A 17,055-nucleotide genomic window follows, 5' to 3' on the forward strand; every position below is an offset into this window, starting at 1 on the left:
GCCTAGACCTTAATCCAATAGAAAATCTGTGGGGTGACCTAAAGAGGGCTGTGCACAAGAGATGCCCTCGCAATCTGACAGATTTTGGAGCACTTTTGCAAGGAAGAATGGGCAAATAATGACAAGTCAAGATGTGCCATGCTGATAGATTCCTACCCAAAAAGACTGAATGCTGTAATTAAATCAAAAGGTGCTTCAACAAAGTATTAGTTTAAGGATGTGCACACCTATGCAAACAGCTTATTGTCCGTTTTTTATTTTTATATATTTTTCCCCTAACAGATGTCTTTGTTTTTCAATTGAATTGTACAGGTTATAGGTCCACTGTGTGTGTGTGTGTGTGTGTGTGTGTGTGTGTGTATATATATATATATATATATATATATATATATATATATGTATGTATATAAAATGTATGTATTTATATATCTGTATATATGTATGTTTATGTATTTATGTATCTGTATATATGTATGTGTATGTGTATATATATATATATATATATATATATATATATATGTACACACATACATAGGTGTTGCTACTAGGTGAACTGTTAAATTAGAGAAAAGCCCACTATGCACTTGACACGTTACATAAAGGTTTGTATGGTGTCATGTACTTGTCTGTTGTTAAGTGTGGAAACTTAATAAAATGCCCGATTCTAAGTGATGTAAACATCCATAGGACCCATCAAGGGGGCCCTCTTATAAATTAGATAGAACATATATGCTTGTAAGGTAAAATAAATGATAAATCTTTATGAGATCTGTTTAACACATATATATCTATTTGAGAAAAAACTAATCAGCATTGCCTTTCTGTGGTTTGACAGTTTCATTGTGGCAATCTGTTTTTGAATTCTCACTTTAAACATTGTCAGTAAAATATGTAGTTTAAATAACTTTCTTTTTCATTATTAGGTGAAAATTGCCCATGTCTTCCTTGATGGTTGCTGCATCTCTCCTCCTGAAGGCTTTCTGATCCGTAAAGGTCCAGGCAACTGTCATTTTGACTTTGCACAAGAAATCCTCTTCCTTGACTATTTGCTACTATCTTCAAAACAGAAGATAACCAAACATATGTGGTATGTAACAACTCAGTAGTTGGAAATGTGGTGTTTCTGTATAGCTGGATCTTAAGATAGCATCTGCCAGTAAACATTATCTGGTGCCGAAGTCTGATTCCTTTAATACTGCTTGGTTATCCACTGCAGTTGGTGCTTTATCAGTCCCCTAGCACAAGTTATCTTGGTACAATATTCAGAACTGTAACCTTTAATGGTGTGCTTTTGAAACTCATGATGTTGATTTTTGGAGTTTCATAGATTCACAGCATTTTGCTTCAGAGTCTTGTAACAGTTTCATTGCCAAAAGTCAGTGCACAACTCTAAATCATGACTGTATGCCAGTAATGCCCATTATACATCCTTCCCTGGCCTGGGGCAGGACAGTTGCAAACAGGAGGCAGGAACTTGGGCATGTAACAAAAAAAAATACTCCTTCGCAGCAGTTTGACCTGCTTTAGGATGCTTCAGTCTTCTCACTGTCCCCAGGACTTGGGTCAGATAAAGTTTGGGAGAGGCTAGTGGGGTTCAGTAGATGCAGTAAACAAGGAGAGGCCTCAGGGAGCAGATTATGGTCAGCTGTGATGAGGCAAAAAAAAAACATAGCTTTATGTAGCTGAATTATCCTTGAAATTCCACAGTTCACATAAATGTCTAGGGATATTCTTGAAACATACATTCATTTGATCGGCCGGTAGATGGCCGATCGGAAAATGTTCGAAAGCAGTGCAGCAAATTTGCATAATTGCGAACACAATTTAAACAAAATGCAAAATATCCCCCACTTTTTGATCCATGGTAGTGCTTGTTTAGGGGATAGAGCGGTCGGAAATGTCGCATTCAGTGTTTTGTTCGACATTCCGACTGTTCGCCACTGTGAAATTCGACATTTCAAGTCAGTGTTATACCCGATTGAAGAAAGGTTGGTCACTCAAATGCATGTATTCTGTTGAAACCATGTTAGCAGTTGCAAATCTTAGATGTTTGGACTGGAGCCAACCAGAGAAAGTCACTTTTTTCATGCAGTTTGTCCAGTTACAAAGAAATCTCAGCAACATTTTCAGCAGAAGTGTTATCCCATGAGACTCATGTTGGCATACCTATACTAGTTTAAAAAGCACACTCACTGTCTATTTATTTATTTATTTATTGCAGTTGGTTTACCAGGATAGTCCATTGGGCCATAATGAACCCGTTTTCAATGGAGTCCTGGGGAGAAAAGCTCCAAAACAAACAGATATACATTCAACAGTTTACATTAACAATCTAGTTACAGAGAGTTATTGGTACTGTTTAGGCAGGAAAGAGCAAAACTTATCACATGTACAATAGCAGTTATAACAGTTAATCTAATTTAGAAAATGACCTACAAGTAAAAGAGACCAGTTAATAGAGATTAGAGAGCATACATAGTAGGTACATAAAGTAGAATACGGTATGGAAGGAGATTTAGTAGAGTTAGTTATGTGGGGTGGGAGCAAGAGCATACCCACTGTGTTGCTAGATGTGAGAAGAGAGACTTTTTGAAGGTGATGTGGTTAGAGGTGGTGCGAATAAGTGGAGGAAGGGAGTTCCATAGGCGAGCGAGGCTAAAGGAAAGAAGGTTTTTTCCTGGTGGATAAGTAGGTTTATGTACTTCAAGTAGATTTTGATTGTTTGACCTTAGAATTCTACTAGGGAGGTGCATTTTAAAGGCAGAGGAAAGGGAGGGACAGAGTGAGGGGTTTAGAATAAGTTTATGGGCTAGAGTTAGTTGGGTGTAAGTTAGTTGATTGGGGAGTTCTAGCCATTTTAGCTTATGGAGGGAGACACAGTGGTGAGTAGAGGAGTTATGGCTGGTGGCGAATTTTGCAATTTTGTTATAGCAGGAAGTAAGCTGTTTTCTTAAAGAGGACTGAAGATTAGTTAGTAGTGGGGCACCATAGAGAAGGGAAGGGATAAGAAAGGAGGTAGAGAGAGAGATTTTAGTGTTAGATGTAAGGTAGGCTTTCTGTCTATAAAGCATGCCAAGTTTTTGATGTGTTTTTTTAATGTTTATTTGGAGGTGGGAGTTAAATTTCAGTAGGTTGTCAATTTGGACCCCAAGTAGTTTAGTTTCTGATACTATTTCAAGGGGTGAGTTGTTTTGACTTGTAATTAAGAATGTAGTTATGTCTGGAGGGATAACTTTTGAAGGAGTAAATAACATAAGTTTGGTCTTAGTGGCATTGAGAGCTAGATGATTACTTTGCATCCATTGCTCTGTGGAAGAGAAAGCTTCCTGGGTAAGTTTTTGTAGTGTAGGGATAGAAGAGGCAGAACAGATGATAGTAGAATCATCTGCATATTGGATGATACTAGAGGAAGGAATTGATTTGTAGAAGTCATTTATAAATATATTGAAGAGGAGTGGACCCAGTATGGAGCCTTGTGGCACTCCAGTGGGGGTACTAAGGAAGGGGGAGGTAGCTTTTTTCCATTTTACAGCTTGACTTCTGTTGGAAAGGTAACTAGAGAACCAGTTCAGAGAGGAAGAAGATAGGTGGAGTTTGGAAAGTTTAGTTAAGAGCAGGTTGTGAGAGATAGTGTCGAAGGCTTTGGAGAGGTCAAGAAGCAAAGTGGATACAATTTGCCCAGAGTCACGGGCTTTATTTACAGTTTCAAGGAAGGAGAGGAGGGCAGTCATAGTACTATGATTAGGTCTGAAACCATGCTGTGTAGGGGTAATGAGATGGTTGTCTAGGAGATGTGGAAGAAGCTGGAGTTGGACACATTTTTCAAGGAGTTTAGAAATGGGGGACAGGATGGCTATGGGATGAAAATTGCTAATGTTATTGTTGTTGCCCCCTTTGTGTAGAGGTATAATAAAAGCTTGCTTCCAGATTTGGGGAACTGTGCATTCTTGTAGGGAGCGGTTTATTAAGATGCTAATGGGGTAAGCAAGAGTATTAGCGGCTACACTGAGAAAGTAAGAAGGGATATTGTCAGGAGCATTGGTACATGGTTTCAATTTCTGAAGAAGTTTCTTTATAGTAGCTGTAGGTACAGGATTTAATGAGAAGAGGGTGCAGTCAGAAGAGGGGGAATTTTGGGGTAGTGGAGATGAGGGTGGGGTTTGTGTAGAAGAGGAAGAAGAGGGGTTAGTGGATGTGGAATAGGGTGTGGAAGTGGAGAGAGAGGTGTTAGAGAAAGAAGAGGTCAGTTTGGAGATGGAGTTGATAAAGAAGGAGTTAAATTGTGTGGCTAAATCAGATTCTGGAGCATTTGGATCTGGGGTGGGAGTAACTGGTTTGCTGGGGTGGAGGAGAGTAGAGATCCCTTTCCAGAATTTTTGAGGGTTGTTTTTATTCTGGTTTTGGAGTGTTGAGAAGTAGTTTTGACGATCAAAAGTAATCATTTTCTTTGCTTTATTTCGGAGCATTTTATATTCGTTTAGGAGAGGTGCTGACTTATGTTTTTGGTAGCGTGTCCAGACTTTATCTCTCTGTCTCATGATAGTAAGGGTATTTTTGGAGAGCCATAGGGCTGATTTGGTTTTTATTCTTTTTGTCCGTAAGGGAGCTTGGGAGTCTAGTACTTTTAAGAATGTTGAGTTAAAATATGAGACTGCATTTTCAAGAGGTAGTATTTTTAGACAATTCCAATTAATTGCTTGTAATGAGTTTGAGAAGGTTATTGGGTTGAAGTTTTTTTGGTCACGGAATGTGATATAGTTATGGGTTCGTTGAAGGACAGTAGGAAGCCGGTAGGTAAAGGTGGGTGTGTGGTCACCAAGTGGGTCGGGAAGAGTGCGCTGTTGGTGAAATAGAGAGGATGGGAGACTAGAATCCAGTCCAGTATACTCCCATTGGAGAGGTTTTGGCAGGATAAGTTACTGAAGTGATCAGTTGTGAGAAGTTATAGAGGTTGATGTTTGTGGAATTTGTAGGAGACTGGACAAGGGCCCAGTTAATGTTTACATCTCCTAGGATTATGGTTTCATTACTAATGTTAGTGGATAGCCAGGAGAGGATAAGTTCAAGTGTGGAGATATTATCCCCAGGGGGGATGTAAAGGAAGCTATGCATATGTGTTTGTGATTGTTGATTTGTAGTAGGGTCAGGAGAAGTTCGGCGTTGTTGAAGTGTGGAATAGGTTTATTGTAGGGAGTAACTACTAGGGAGGAAGAATATAGAAGGGCTACTCCTCCACCTTTTTTGTGAGGTCTGTCTTTTCTTATGATAGAGAAGTTTGGAGGAACTATTTCAGAGTCTCTAATGTGTGGTTTTAGCCAAGTTTCTGAAATAGTTAGGATATCTGGCTTATTGTGTGTGAGCCAAGCATGAAGGTTTGGGACTTTGTTTACTATACTTTGGGAGTTTAGAGAAGTAAATAGTAGGGATTTGTTAATATTGGTTGTAGTGGTAGGGCCTGGATTAGGATGGATGTCTCCAGAGATGAGTGTAGTAATCAGATGAAGTATGAAGTTGTTTGTGTGAGTAGTTAGCAAGGAGATGAGATCGGGTTCTTTTGTGAATTGGAGGGCTTTGCTAGCAGTTATGGTAGTAAAGTTAGCATGATAAGAGATCAGTTTGTGTTGAAAAAGATGGAGGTTTTCTGAGGGGAATAAGTAGGGGGAAATAAGAGAGTATGTGGGTAAGAAAGGTGAGTTGTGAGAATTTGTAGTATGAAAGGGTTGGGGGATCATGGAAATAGTAGGTTGAGAAAGGTGGTAGATAGAGGATAAGGAGAAAGGTAGTAATAGTGAAAGGAAGAGGAAGGATTGTTTGGCAAGCATGATGAGGAAGAATTAATAGAATAGTAGTGTATAAATAAGAAGTAAGATATATAGGGGGTTGAAGTGTTTAGTGACTAGATAAACTCTAGATAGAAGTTGGAGAATTAGATTATGAAATATACAGAGGTGTTAGGTGGTAGATAAGATATTTATCAATGTAGGAGAGATAAGTAAGTCATGGAGTAGTTATGTTTAAAAATATAAGATTGGATGTGGAAACAGAGTAGAGATTTGAGTGGGAGTGTAGGAATCTAATGTTTTAGTGGGTTAGATGAGGTAGGTAATAGAGGCAAGAATGGGCGGGGAAGGGAGGTGTGGTTTTTGGGGAATAAGTGTTTGATTGGATAAGGTTTGTAGAGGGTGTGGCTATGAGAGAAATAAAGGTAGATGCACTGGGGGTGGGTGGGATTTGGGGGTAGGGTAGGGGAGCGGAGTGAGCCCGCAGGGCGAACGGAGCGGGAAGAACCAAAGAGGTCCAGAGAGGAGCTGGAGTCAATCAGTAAAAGGAGGTGTACAGGAGGGTAAGTAGAAAGGGAGAAAGATCTGGAGTGTTAGACGTGAATTAAGTATGAGAAACAGGAGATAGAGATTAGGAAGGAGAAGTTGCAGCTAGAGTGGGCTAGAGGAGTTTGGGAGATGCAGTGAAAGGGGAGAAGCTTAGGATCTAAGAGAGAAACATGAAAGCTTGCAGATAAGTTTGAGAGGGAGGGTGTTATCAAGTATATGAAGCAGAGTCTAAGCATCTGCTTTTTTTTTTTTAATGCCAAGTCAAGTTTATATGACTCTCCTCCATAAAAGCATGTCTTAAGCACTGCAGATCTGATGATGAGAAAGAATAATAAGATGAAAAAATATCTAAATAAGCTATTCAAGTGTGCTTGTGGTATCCAGGTGACAAAGTAGGTTCACCACTAATGCTGCCCAAATTACTTCTAGTGTTAACACCATTTTCCTAAATGTGGAGAGTGCTGACTACTTACTGCAGATGTCACTTGAAATTTTAGGTCTTCCTTACTGCACACCTCCTTAAAGAGGTAGGAACCAAGTGATGGTCAGAGAAATTAGTATCAATTGAAATAGAAGAAGGTGAGACAACTATTTAAGGACATAAACATGAGACAATACTTGGGGCAGTCAGGTCTGTCTTATCTGCCATGTCTGTCACTTTGCTGATGTCTCTGAGTCTTTGCCTATTCTCCATCAAGAGAGAGTTCAAAGTCATTGGATACTAAATCATCCAAAGTGTGAGAGGTTAAGTGAAGAGATGAAAAAATGGCCAAATTCCTGGGAAAGAGTCTCAGAAAGCCATCATTGAGTTTGCTTCTCTTCCTCTGCTAGTGCTGATATTATCCACGGTGACAGTAAGCTTAGGAGCCGATTCCCATACTAAGAAGATGGGGTGTGACGTCAGTGACAAGAAGTTTTTGCTGGCAGCTGGTGTTGCATAAGATGATACCTGCCTCTGCCAGCATTGTGTCTCTCAGTGAAGCTTCTCCTGCATATCTTGCTGTACCAGTCATGCATTTAGTTTTGGGATCTTTGAGCAGAATTTTATCAGCACTTAATGATTACATGTTAATTATCTTGCCTACTTTGGTTCTCATAGTCTATACTTAATTTTCTAGTAGTACCTTAGGCTGTCCTCAAGCGTGTGTGTTGGGCTGTGTGACAGTGTTGTTGGACTTGTATCACTCAGAGCTCATACTTGCTTGACCAGTCTTCATTTCTCTTTTATCTTTTTCAATAGCCTGATGAATTCCCTCCAGCTCTGAGTATATTTTCATTTGTCAAAGTTTCTGAACAAAGGTTACAGTTATATATTTGGAATTATTCCATAGTATTTTTGCAGTCTATGCACTGGTCTGTTTTTCAGAATTGTATTTAACTTTCATTGTTGCCATTTTACAGGTGCCATTGTTGGGTTATGCACTCTTATGTCTTCCCTGCTGAAGTCACAGAATAAGTGTGATTTTGGAAGCTAGTTGGACTAAATAGCTTTCACACTCAGTGTGTTGTATGTTTAGGCACTGTACATACATTTCATATTAATTTGTGTTGTATTTTAAGGCAGCTAACAGAAGGAATAGGCCAGACATTTTGAGGTCTACATGTTATCTGAAAATGCTAAAACAATTGACATAGATAAGCCAGAAATGGAAATTAAATCAGAAGAAATGGTGGAAATTCTCATTTTGAAAAGAAGCAGAAATAAACCAGAATGACAAATGAAAGACTTGAAACTCTCTCTACCTTCAAATTTGCCAGACACATGGTTGTTGCTTCTTGTTAAAAAAACTTTATTAAATTACTTGTAACACAAGCAATAATGCATTTATGTAAATGAAAACAAACCATATTGACACAGTCCCATTTACAAGTATTTTACATCACAGACTGTATTGACAATTTTGGTTGTAAACATTGCTTTGCTTTTCTTTCGGCTTTTCCCGGTTAGGGGGTCGCCACAGCGGAACTCCAGTCCGCTAATGATTGGCAGTCGATTTTTATGGTGCCGAGGTGCCAGTCCGATGCCCAACCTTCAATGAAGGCACGCCCATTCACGCATGTCTTTCGACCGCCACTTGTCCGTGGGGAGGACATGCAGACCCCACACAGAAGGCGCTCCAGCTGAGAATCGAATGGGAGAACCTCTTGCTGTGAGGCGACAACTCTACCACTGCACCACCGCGGCTGTTGTAAACATTATGTATATCTCTGATAATCTACCCAATCACTGTCAGTCAAACACTGCATAGCTCATTTAAACCTTGCCTTCTTTTAAACCTCGTTCCTCCCCTGTATGTATTGTTCCCACAATTCCTGTGTTTTACTATGCAGTTTGCTCTTACCTCTTTCTAAAGATCCCAATTTCAGTTTTTTATCTCTGTTAATGTATTCACTACTTAGAGGACCAGTTGGCATAATGGAATTTGCTCTTACCCTTTTCTAAAGATCCAATTCCAGTTGTTTTATCTCTATTACTATTTTCACTACTTAGAGGACCAGTTGGCATAATGGTTAAGGTCTTTGCCTGCCATGCGTAAAGTACAAGGTTTGCTCCTGACCTCCGAGCAGTGCCTGTTTGGAGTTTGTATGTTCTGTGTGTTTCTGTGGGGTTCCTCCCACCTCTGAAAAACATGCTGAGTGTTTTCATCTCAAACTCACAATGAATAGAGCTGTGGGCAGCAGCACAGACTCTATATGGTGCCCTACAGGGGAAAAGTTGTACAGACCAACTGCTTTGGAGCATCTACTGTGGTTTATGGTATCCTCAAGATCACAGACTGGGTGCTGTGGCAGGACTAGTCACTTGACAGTGTAAAATATGACTCTAGGTGATTCGGTCATGTTGACTAATGTCGCCAAATGGGCATGGGTAGTTACGAGTGATAAGTGGGTTGAGGACTCAGCCTTCTCCGACCTATGCCAGTGACCCATGCAATGGTGAGAGAGGTGTATGTCCCCTTATTGGCCAGTGTGTGCTTACCATAAAGCCCAGCAACCCTGCATCAGTAAGCTACTGGCCAGCTGGTGTCTAGTTGCCCAGCCTGGGTAACCTGGGATAGCTCTGTTGAGTGAAAGCTGGATGCAAAACCAATCAACCTGCCAAACATGAGCTAAGAATTGCTACGCTTAATGTGGCTTCACTGATGGCATGCAGCTTGGAAGTGGATGACATGATGATACAGAGAAGGCTGGACATCCTATGTATTCAAGAATCAAGATGGAATGGCAGTGCAGCAAAGCCACTTGGCTCGGGATCCAGAGTGTACTACCCAGGATGGGGACAGGCTAGAAATGGTGTGGGAAATGTGGTGAGAGAGAGACTTCAGAAGGCAGTGAGGGATGTCATCAGAATTAGTGACAGACTCATGGAAGTCAGATAGGGCAGTATTCATAATCTCAGTTTATGCCCCACAGCTGGGTTGTGATAGTAAGGAAAAAAGTGCAGGACCTACTAGATAAAGCAGGACAGCATGAACTGGTGACTTGAATTCACATATCGGGACATCCAGAACAGGATATGAGGACTTGCCTGGGTCCACATGGGTGGGGCAACAGGAATAAAGAGGGAGAGGCCATTCTAGACTTCTGTCTAGCAAATGGCTTGACAGTAGCCAACACATGTATCTCTCAGAAAGAGAGACAGTCACAACATCACATACAAGACTGGCCAACATGCAACTCAGGTAGACTTCCTCCTAGTAAGGAAAAGGCACTGGTGAAGAATCAATGATTGCAAAATCATCCCCAGTGAAACAGTCAGCCCATAGCATAAACCACTGGTTGCCACAATCACCTGCAAGCAGTGGTCAGAGAAGGCTCTAAGGTCAACAAAGACCAGGCTGAAAACCTGGAAGTTGACTGGAAAGAAAATACAACAGTTCAAGGAATTACTCAGGGCTCTTGCACCCCAAGAAGAGGAGGAAGTAGTTGGAGTTGAAGAAGAATGGCAGCGCCTCAAAACAGCATGTGTGAGAACTGCAGAACAGATACATGGCTGAGTCAGGTATCGAAATAAGGTACATAAAGAACATACATAAGGAAAGCTGGTGATGGAATGCAGAAGTCCAGGAAGTCATCAAAAGAAAGGAGGAGTGCAGGAAAAAGTGGGAGATAAAAAAGACAGACCAGGCTAGGAAGGAATACTGGTTGGCTAACCGGGTGTATATTAGATCAGCAAAATGGCATTACAGCGAATTCCATTTCGCTGACACATACAGACCAAAATTTGAAAATAGCTTAGGCTCAGGTCAGCCTGAGCTGTGACATTGCCCTTTACCCCACTGTAGTGCAATCTCGGAGTTGGTATATTTAGTTGGGGGGGTGTGGGTGGTGAACCTCCCCACTTTGTTATGTTTGAAATTGTGTGCATGTGTTTTTAATGCTAGTGATTTCTTTCCCAGGGAAAGAAATCACTGTTTTGAACCTCCGCGGTTTAGTGCAGTAGCTGATTACATGTCGATGAAGAGCCGTTCGATGTAACGCCTCTTCGAGCATTTAGTATAGATCCTGCTAACAAGCTAAGAAAGGAGTTGTAATAGCAAAGAATAGGGCATCAGAGGCATTCTACCAACTTCTGGAAAGTGATTCAGTAGGTGGCACAATGCAAGGCAAAGACAAAAAGACAAAGAAAATAGTCAGATATCCTTTATAAGGGATGCCAGCAACAACCTGCTCACCAGTCCACAGGATATCAAAGGCAGACGGAGGGAGTATTTCCAGTATCTTCTGAATGAAGAAAACCCCAGAGAAGCTGTACTGCCCCAGAAACAGCATGCAATGAGAAAATAAGAGGATCCTACTCTAGAAGAAGTAAGAATAGCATTAAGGAAAATGAAGTCAGGGAAAGCAGCAGACTCAGATGAGGTCACAGCAGATATGATAAAGATGCTGGGTGAGATAGGGGAGAAATGCCTCCTGAGGGTACTCCTAGCAGTGTGGAGAGAAAGGCATATCCCAGATGACTGGAGAGTAAGCATACTTATGCCAGTGTACAAGAACAAAGGGGACATCCATATCTGTGGGCAGTACAGAGGAATCAAACTCCAATCACATTCCATGAAATTTCTAGAGAGGGTGATTGATAAATGGATATGCAGAGTAGTAGAATGTAAGATGAGAGATGAGCAGTTTGGATTCAGATCAGGATGCAGCACAACTGACCCGATGTTTGCAATGAGACAGATTTATTTATTTGACCTATATATATATATGGATTCCATACACTTGGTCGAATTTCATTTAGTCGAAAATTATTCCAGGCATTGCACTTCACTGAAAGCTCATTTAACTGAAAACTCACTTGGTCGAAGTTCATTTGGTCAAAAATGGAATATAGCCCCTGCCCCACTGCAGTGCAAAGTGAGAATATTAAATAAGGGGGGGAGTGGGGGGCACAGCCCCCCACATCATTTTAATGTATTCACTGTTATAAGAAGGTATATGCATTAGAACTACATTGATATATATATATATATATATATATATATATATATATATATATATATATATTTAGTAAAAACGATTAACATAACGTGGGGGGGGCTACGCCCCCCCCCCCTTATTTAATATTTTCACTCCAGGGTTGCACTGCAGTGGGGCAGGGGGTATATTCCATTTTCGACCAAATGAACTTCGACCAAGTGAGCTTTCAGTCAAGTGAGCTTTCAGTGAAGTGAACTGCCTGGAATAATTTTCGACCAAGTGTAGAATGTATGGAATCCATATATATATATATATATATATATATATATATATATATATATATATATATATATATATATATATATGCATGTGTGTGTAAAATCATAATGTTAAATGATGCTCATAAAACTGAATGCCTTAAAAGTGAATATACAGTTACATAAGATATTGTGTAAAACAGCACCCTTTGCTGAATAAAACCATTAAAAGTATAAAAGTGTGTTTGAATAAAACTACCCATCATTTTCAAAGTTTAGCTGCCCTCAACTTTAAAACAGGCTTCAGTGAAACCATATCATTTAAACCAGGGTTTCTATTAGCTTCCAGCACCAACTGCCAGTACAACTCCCTGTATTCTAGACGTGTCTCCCAAGGGCCACTAGGGTCAATAGGCAATGTCTCAATTACAAAAAAATAAAAATCTGCTCCTATACAATTCAAAGTGCATTTATTTAAAGCGTTGTTTATATTCATCTTTCTTATGTCGTATCTGTGCTCATACATTCTCACTTTTAGTTTTCTTTCACTTTTGCCTATATAAAATGCATCACATTTGCCACACAATTCTAAGTAAATGATACCCTGTGTGTTGCAGTTGGCAAAACCTATGGTCTTGATAAACCTACTCAAAGTTCTGTATGCACTTATTAAGTTTTTTAAATGTTTTTTTCATCTACTGCATTTTATTTTCACGCACTTAATGTTGCACTGTGGCTTTAATTGATAATCAAGGACTATATAAAAATGGTGGTAGAAGTTAGTATGCTCATCTGATGAAGTTGTACTGATGAAAATGCAGTGATTAAGTTAAGGCGTTCGTTTTGTTGGTTTCTTATAATTTGTATCTAATAAATTTTGTGGTTTTATCTGGTGAACCTTCCAGTGCCTTATGTTTTGGTTATTGTTTTGAATTGAGGCACTTTTTCCACCTTTTCCATTTATTTAATTTATGAGGTTGAGCCAGATGGGAGGAGAATCTTTGGATATGTTTTGGGCTGTGATCACTTAAGGAGTCTGGGAGGGATTCAGGGTAGTGATAGAGATGATGATTAGAGACTAGAATCCAGTCAATAATGGAGGTAGTATTAGTAGACTTATGATGAGTAGTTGGAGTAGAGATAAGCTGAGTGTATCCATATAGGTTTATACTAGCGATAGAAGAGTTAGTGCATAGGGTAAGCCAGTTAATGTTGACATCACCAAGTATCATGGTCTCATTAGGAATATTATCAGACATCCAATGAAGAATCTGTTCTAATAAGGGAATATTATTTCCTGGGGAAATATAGATGGCGACTATGGTCAAATTTAGTTAGTTGACTAATGTAGATAAAAAAAAAAACAAAATAAAAAGATTAAAATAGTAAAGATAAAGATAAAAAGATAGTTGAGAATAAGCTAGAGATGAGGAAAGAGTCCAACTGGGCATTCCTAAACTTGGAGAAATCATACATTCCTAAACTTGGAGAAATCATATGACAAGGTCCCAAGAAAGCTGATCTGGGCAGTACTGCGGTGGTTCGAAGTCTCTGAAACACTGGTAGAATTAATACAGGCTGTGTACAAGGACCCATTGACTCAAGTACAAACAATGTTCAGCCTCACAGATGGGTTCCCAGTGGGAGAGGGTGTACACCAGGGTTCAGCTCTGAGCCCACTGCTGTTCATACTGGTGATGGACTACATTAGCAAACATGTTGGAGGAGACAGATCAACAAAGTTACTGTATGCAGATGATGTGGCATTACAGGCAGACTCTGAGCAAGAACTCCAGCAAAGTGTAGAGCAACGCAAAACTGAAGGCACAGAGGATGAAAGTAAACACAGATAAGACAGTGGTAGTGGCAGCAAACTGGAGAAATCAGAAGAAGCTGAGAATTGAGATAGAAGGGAAGATAGTGGAACAGGTAAATAGCTGGGAGGGGTGGTTGAGGAGAAGGGAAGTCTGAATGAAGAGGAAAAAGCTAGAATCAGAGGGGCTGCAGCCAACTGGCATAGAGTGTCAGGTGTAGTCTATGACAGAGGAATGCCAAAGAAGCTGAAAAGTAAGGTGTACAAGACAGTGGTGCAACCAGTACTACTGTATGATACAGAAACCTGGCAGTAAAGGAAGAGGAGATGTAGAAGCTGGAGGTGATGGAAAAGCAGAAGACAATCTGGTGATGAAGATTTGGGACAGACAGGAAGAAGGTAAGAGGAAACAAGGACATCCAGCAAAAAGGTGGATGGATTCCGTGAAAGAAGTTCTATAATAGTCAGTCATGAGTGTCGAAGAAGGCAGGAATTTGGCATTGAATTGAGAGAGATGGTGACAGTTAACATGATTCCCTGACCCCATGTAAAAAATGGGAAAAAGGGGGCTGATGATGACTATATTCACTACTTCTAGTACAGCTGGTTTAGACTTTGATTTCCATTTTCTAGTACTTGCTTCATTGGCAACAATCATAATTAGATTCAACAAATTTGTACTATGTCTAGGCAATTCTGATTCTGTATCATAACTCAGAAAAAAATAATTTCCCTAGTTGCACCTTTTTGCTCACCCAGAATCTCTGCTAGAGTAGTCCATAGGGAATCCGTAAAGTCTGCCAACTCAGTACACCCCCAGAAAACATGTTCCCAATTACCTCTTTCTTCCCCATCACACCTCCAACATTTAATGTCTACCTGAGGAAAAATTCTCTGTAGTCTACTTGTGGTATAAAAATACCTATGTAAAGACTTTCAAGCAAAGATCCTAAATTTTTAGACTTTGTTGCAGATTTAGGAGACATACATATATCCTCCCATTATTTATTTGTGAATTGCTTATCCAGTCACTCTTCCCAAGCCTTTCTAACCTCCTCTGATTGATTCTTATAGTTATCAAGCAATATTTTGTATGCTGTACTAATTATTCCCTTTTAACAGCAGCTTCTGTTCTAGATTATACTAAAATCTCTACCAGTACTGGTCTTTCACTTAGGATCCCCTAATTTCTTTCTATTTGCCTATACTCTTATATCAATCCTTGATAGGGAATGCAGTTTCTCTTGTGCAGTCCAAATAAATTCTTGGCCTCCTCCTTATCCCTTAACCCTTCCATCTCTAACTATATGCTCCCAATACCTTGGTTCTTTTGCCAGTTTTCTCCAATAAATTTCATCCCCCTCTTGCCTATTGTCTGTATCCCTAGTTGCAGTCATCCCTACCATTAGAATCTCCTGTCTCCAATACTGTGTTGGATTAGTTATTAAAATACTTTCTGCTACTTTATGAGTGTAGTATTATGCATGATTAGTGTTATTCTGCTTAAAGGTCTGCATCCAAAATCCCAGTCTCTCCTTGTTTCGAGCTTTTCCCCTGTTTCATCATCCTTTTCCATTTTGAATTATACTGCTTGTGCTATGTATAGGAGCCTTAACTGTGTAGCTCTGAAATACCAATTCAAATTGGGCAATCCCAGTCCACCTTATTCTTTTGGAAGAGTCAGCTTATCCCACTTGACTCTTGCTGTCTTCCCCTCCCAGATAAAGTCATTCAACTCTTTATTAATTGCTATCCACAATTTCTCTTCTGGTTGATAAAAGTATGCCTGACCTGTGTATAAGACTAAAGGGACTAAAAACATTTTAACTGCTTGTATCTTACTATCCATATCCATTTAACAGAGCTTCCAATTTCTCAGTTTTTGTATTATCTTTTGTTTAGTATCTTCCCACATGTCCTTAGCTGCCACACTGGAATCATGTGTAATCCGTACTCCTATACACTTAATTTTCTCATGTTCCCTTAAATATGGATATTGCTGAACCAGTCTGTGTATGGGTACATAATTTACCACTATTGCCTTTGTTTTACCTACAGTGATTTTGTATTCTGTTTGAAAATGTCCCACAACACTGTAATGTCTTTTTCTGGTTTTATCAGATATAAAGTAATAGCATTTGCAAATAGAGCCAACTTTTCCCGACTACCATACCAATTATATCCTTTAACTTCTGAGTCCCTTATTTTATTTGCCAATGATTCTAAATATAATGCAAATAACAAAGGGGAAAGAGGACAACCTTGCCTGGTTCCTCTGCTCAAGCTGAAATTGTCAGAGAGGAACCCACCCATTTTAATTTTCACCTTTGATCCCTCATATATCCTCCTCATCAACCTTATAATTTTATCAGGGAGTGCAAATGCTTCCATTGCCCTGCTCATAAAGTCACAGCTTACTCTGTCAAATGCTTTCTCTGCATCAAGACCCACTAACAACAGTGCTATTGTCCACATTCTGCTTCCCTCTGGATCATCAATGTTCTGTTAATGTTGTCAAATGTTTGCCTCCCTTCCACAAAACCACATTGATCCATGTCTATCAGTTTTAGCATCACTTTTGTCATTCTTTTAGCCGTTATACATATTAGACACGACAAAACAAATTACTATAGCAGTATCCAATCGAAAATCAAAGAAACCCACAAATATTCTAGGCTGCCATCAAAAAAATCTCACAGCCAGTACAAACTAATACTCCATCCCCAACACTCACTGATACTAACGACAGTATAGCCTTACAGTTTAACAGATACTTCACTGAATCCATATTAACCCTCACAAACAATAATTGTTCTTCCCCTACCCAGACTCACATAGCACCCACGCTTGATCCCAATAACTTCTCTTTCCAACCTGTCCCAGTAGACACCATAGTTAAATATCTCAAAGGCTTAAGCTACTACACTTGCTGCTGGTTATCTACCTGCCCAATATCTAAAAAGCACTGCAGAAATAATATCCTGTCCAGTATCCATATTAATAAATTGATCCATTTCAGAACAAGTCCCCAAGATTTGGAAAGTATCATATATCTTCCCGCTACATAAAGGTGGAAACTCGACAGAATTATCAAATTACCAGTAAATAGCTATACTACCACCATTATCTAAAATACCTGAGAAGTGCATCCATTCACAAATATTAAACTATCTAATAACCAACAATTTTCTATTGAACAGTCAGCAGGGTTTTCGTCCTAATCATTGTACCATCA

General features: G+C 39.6%; 1 protein-coding gene across 4 annotated transcripts in view; it reads left to right on the forward strand.

Annotated features, from left to right (window-relative positions):
* Nucleotides 1-17,055, forward strand: part of LOC122816558 (katanin interacting protein) — a 3,576,055-nt gene that overhangs the window by 2,951,880 nt on the left and 607,120 nt on the right. For all 4 annotated transcript variants that reach the window (XM_044089422.1, XM_044089419.1, XM_044089421.1 and 1 more), the window contains one exon: nt 924-1,087. In XM_044089422.1, coding sequence (XP_043945357.1) covers nt 924-1,087 — 164 coding nt within the window. The remainder of the gene's footprint in view (nt 1-923; nt 1,088-17,055) is intronic.

This window comes from Protopterus annectens, chromosome 12.part0 (assembly GCF_019279795.1).
Source record: "Protopterus annectens isolate FY-2018-M chromosome 12.part0, PAN1.0, whole genome shotgun sequence".
NCBI lineage: Eukaryota > Metazoa > Chordata > Ceratodontiformes > Protopteridae > Protopterus > Protopterus annectens.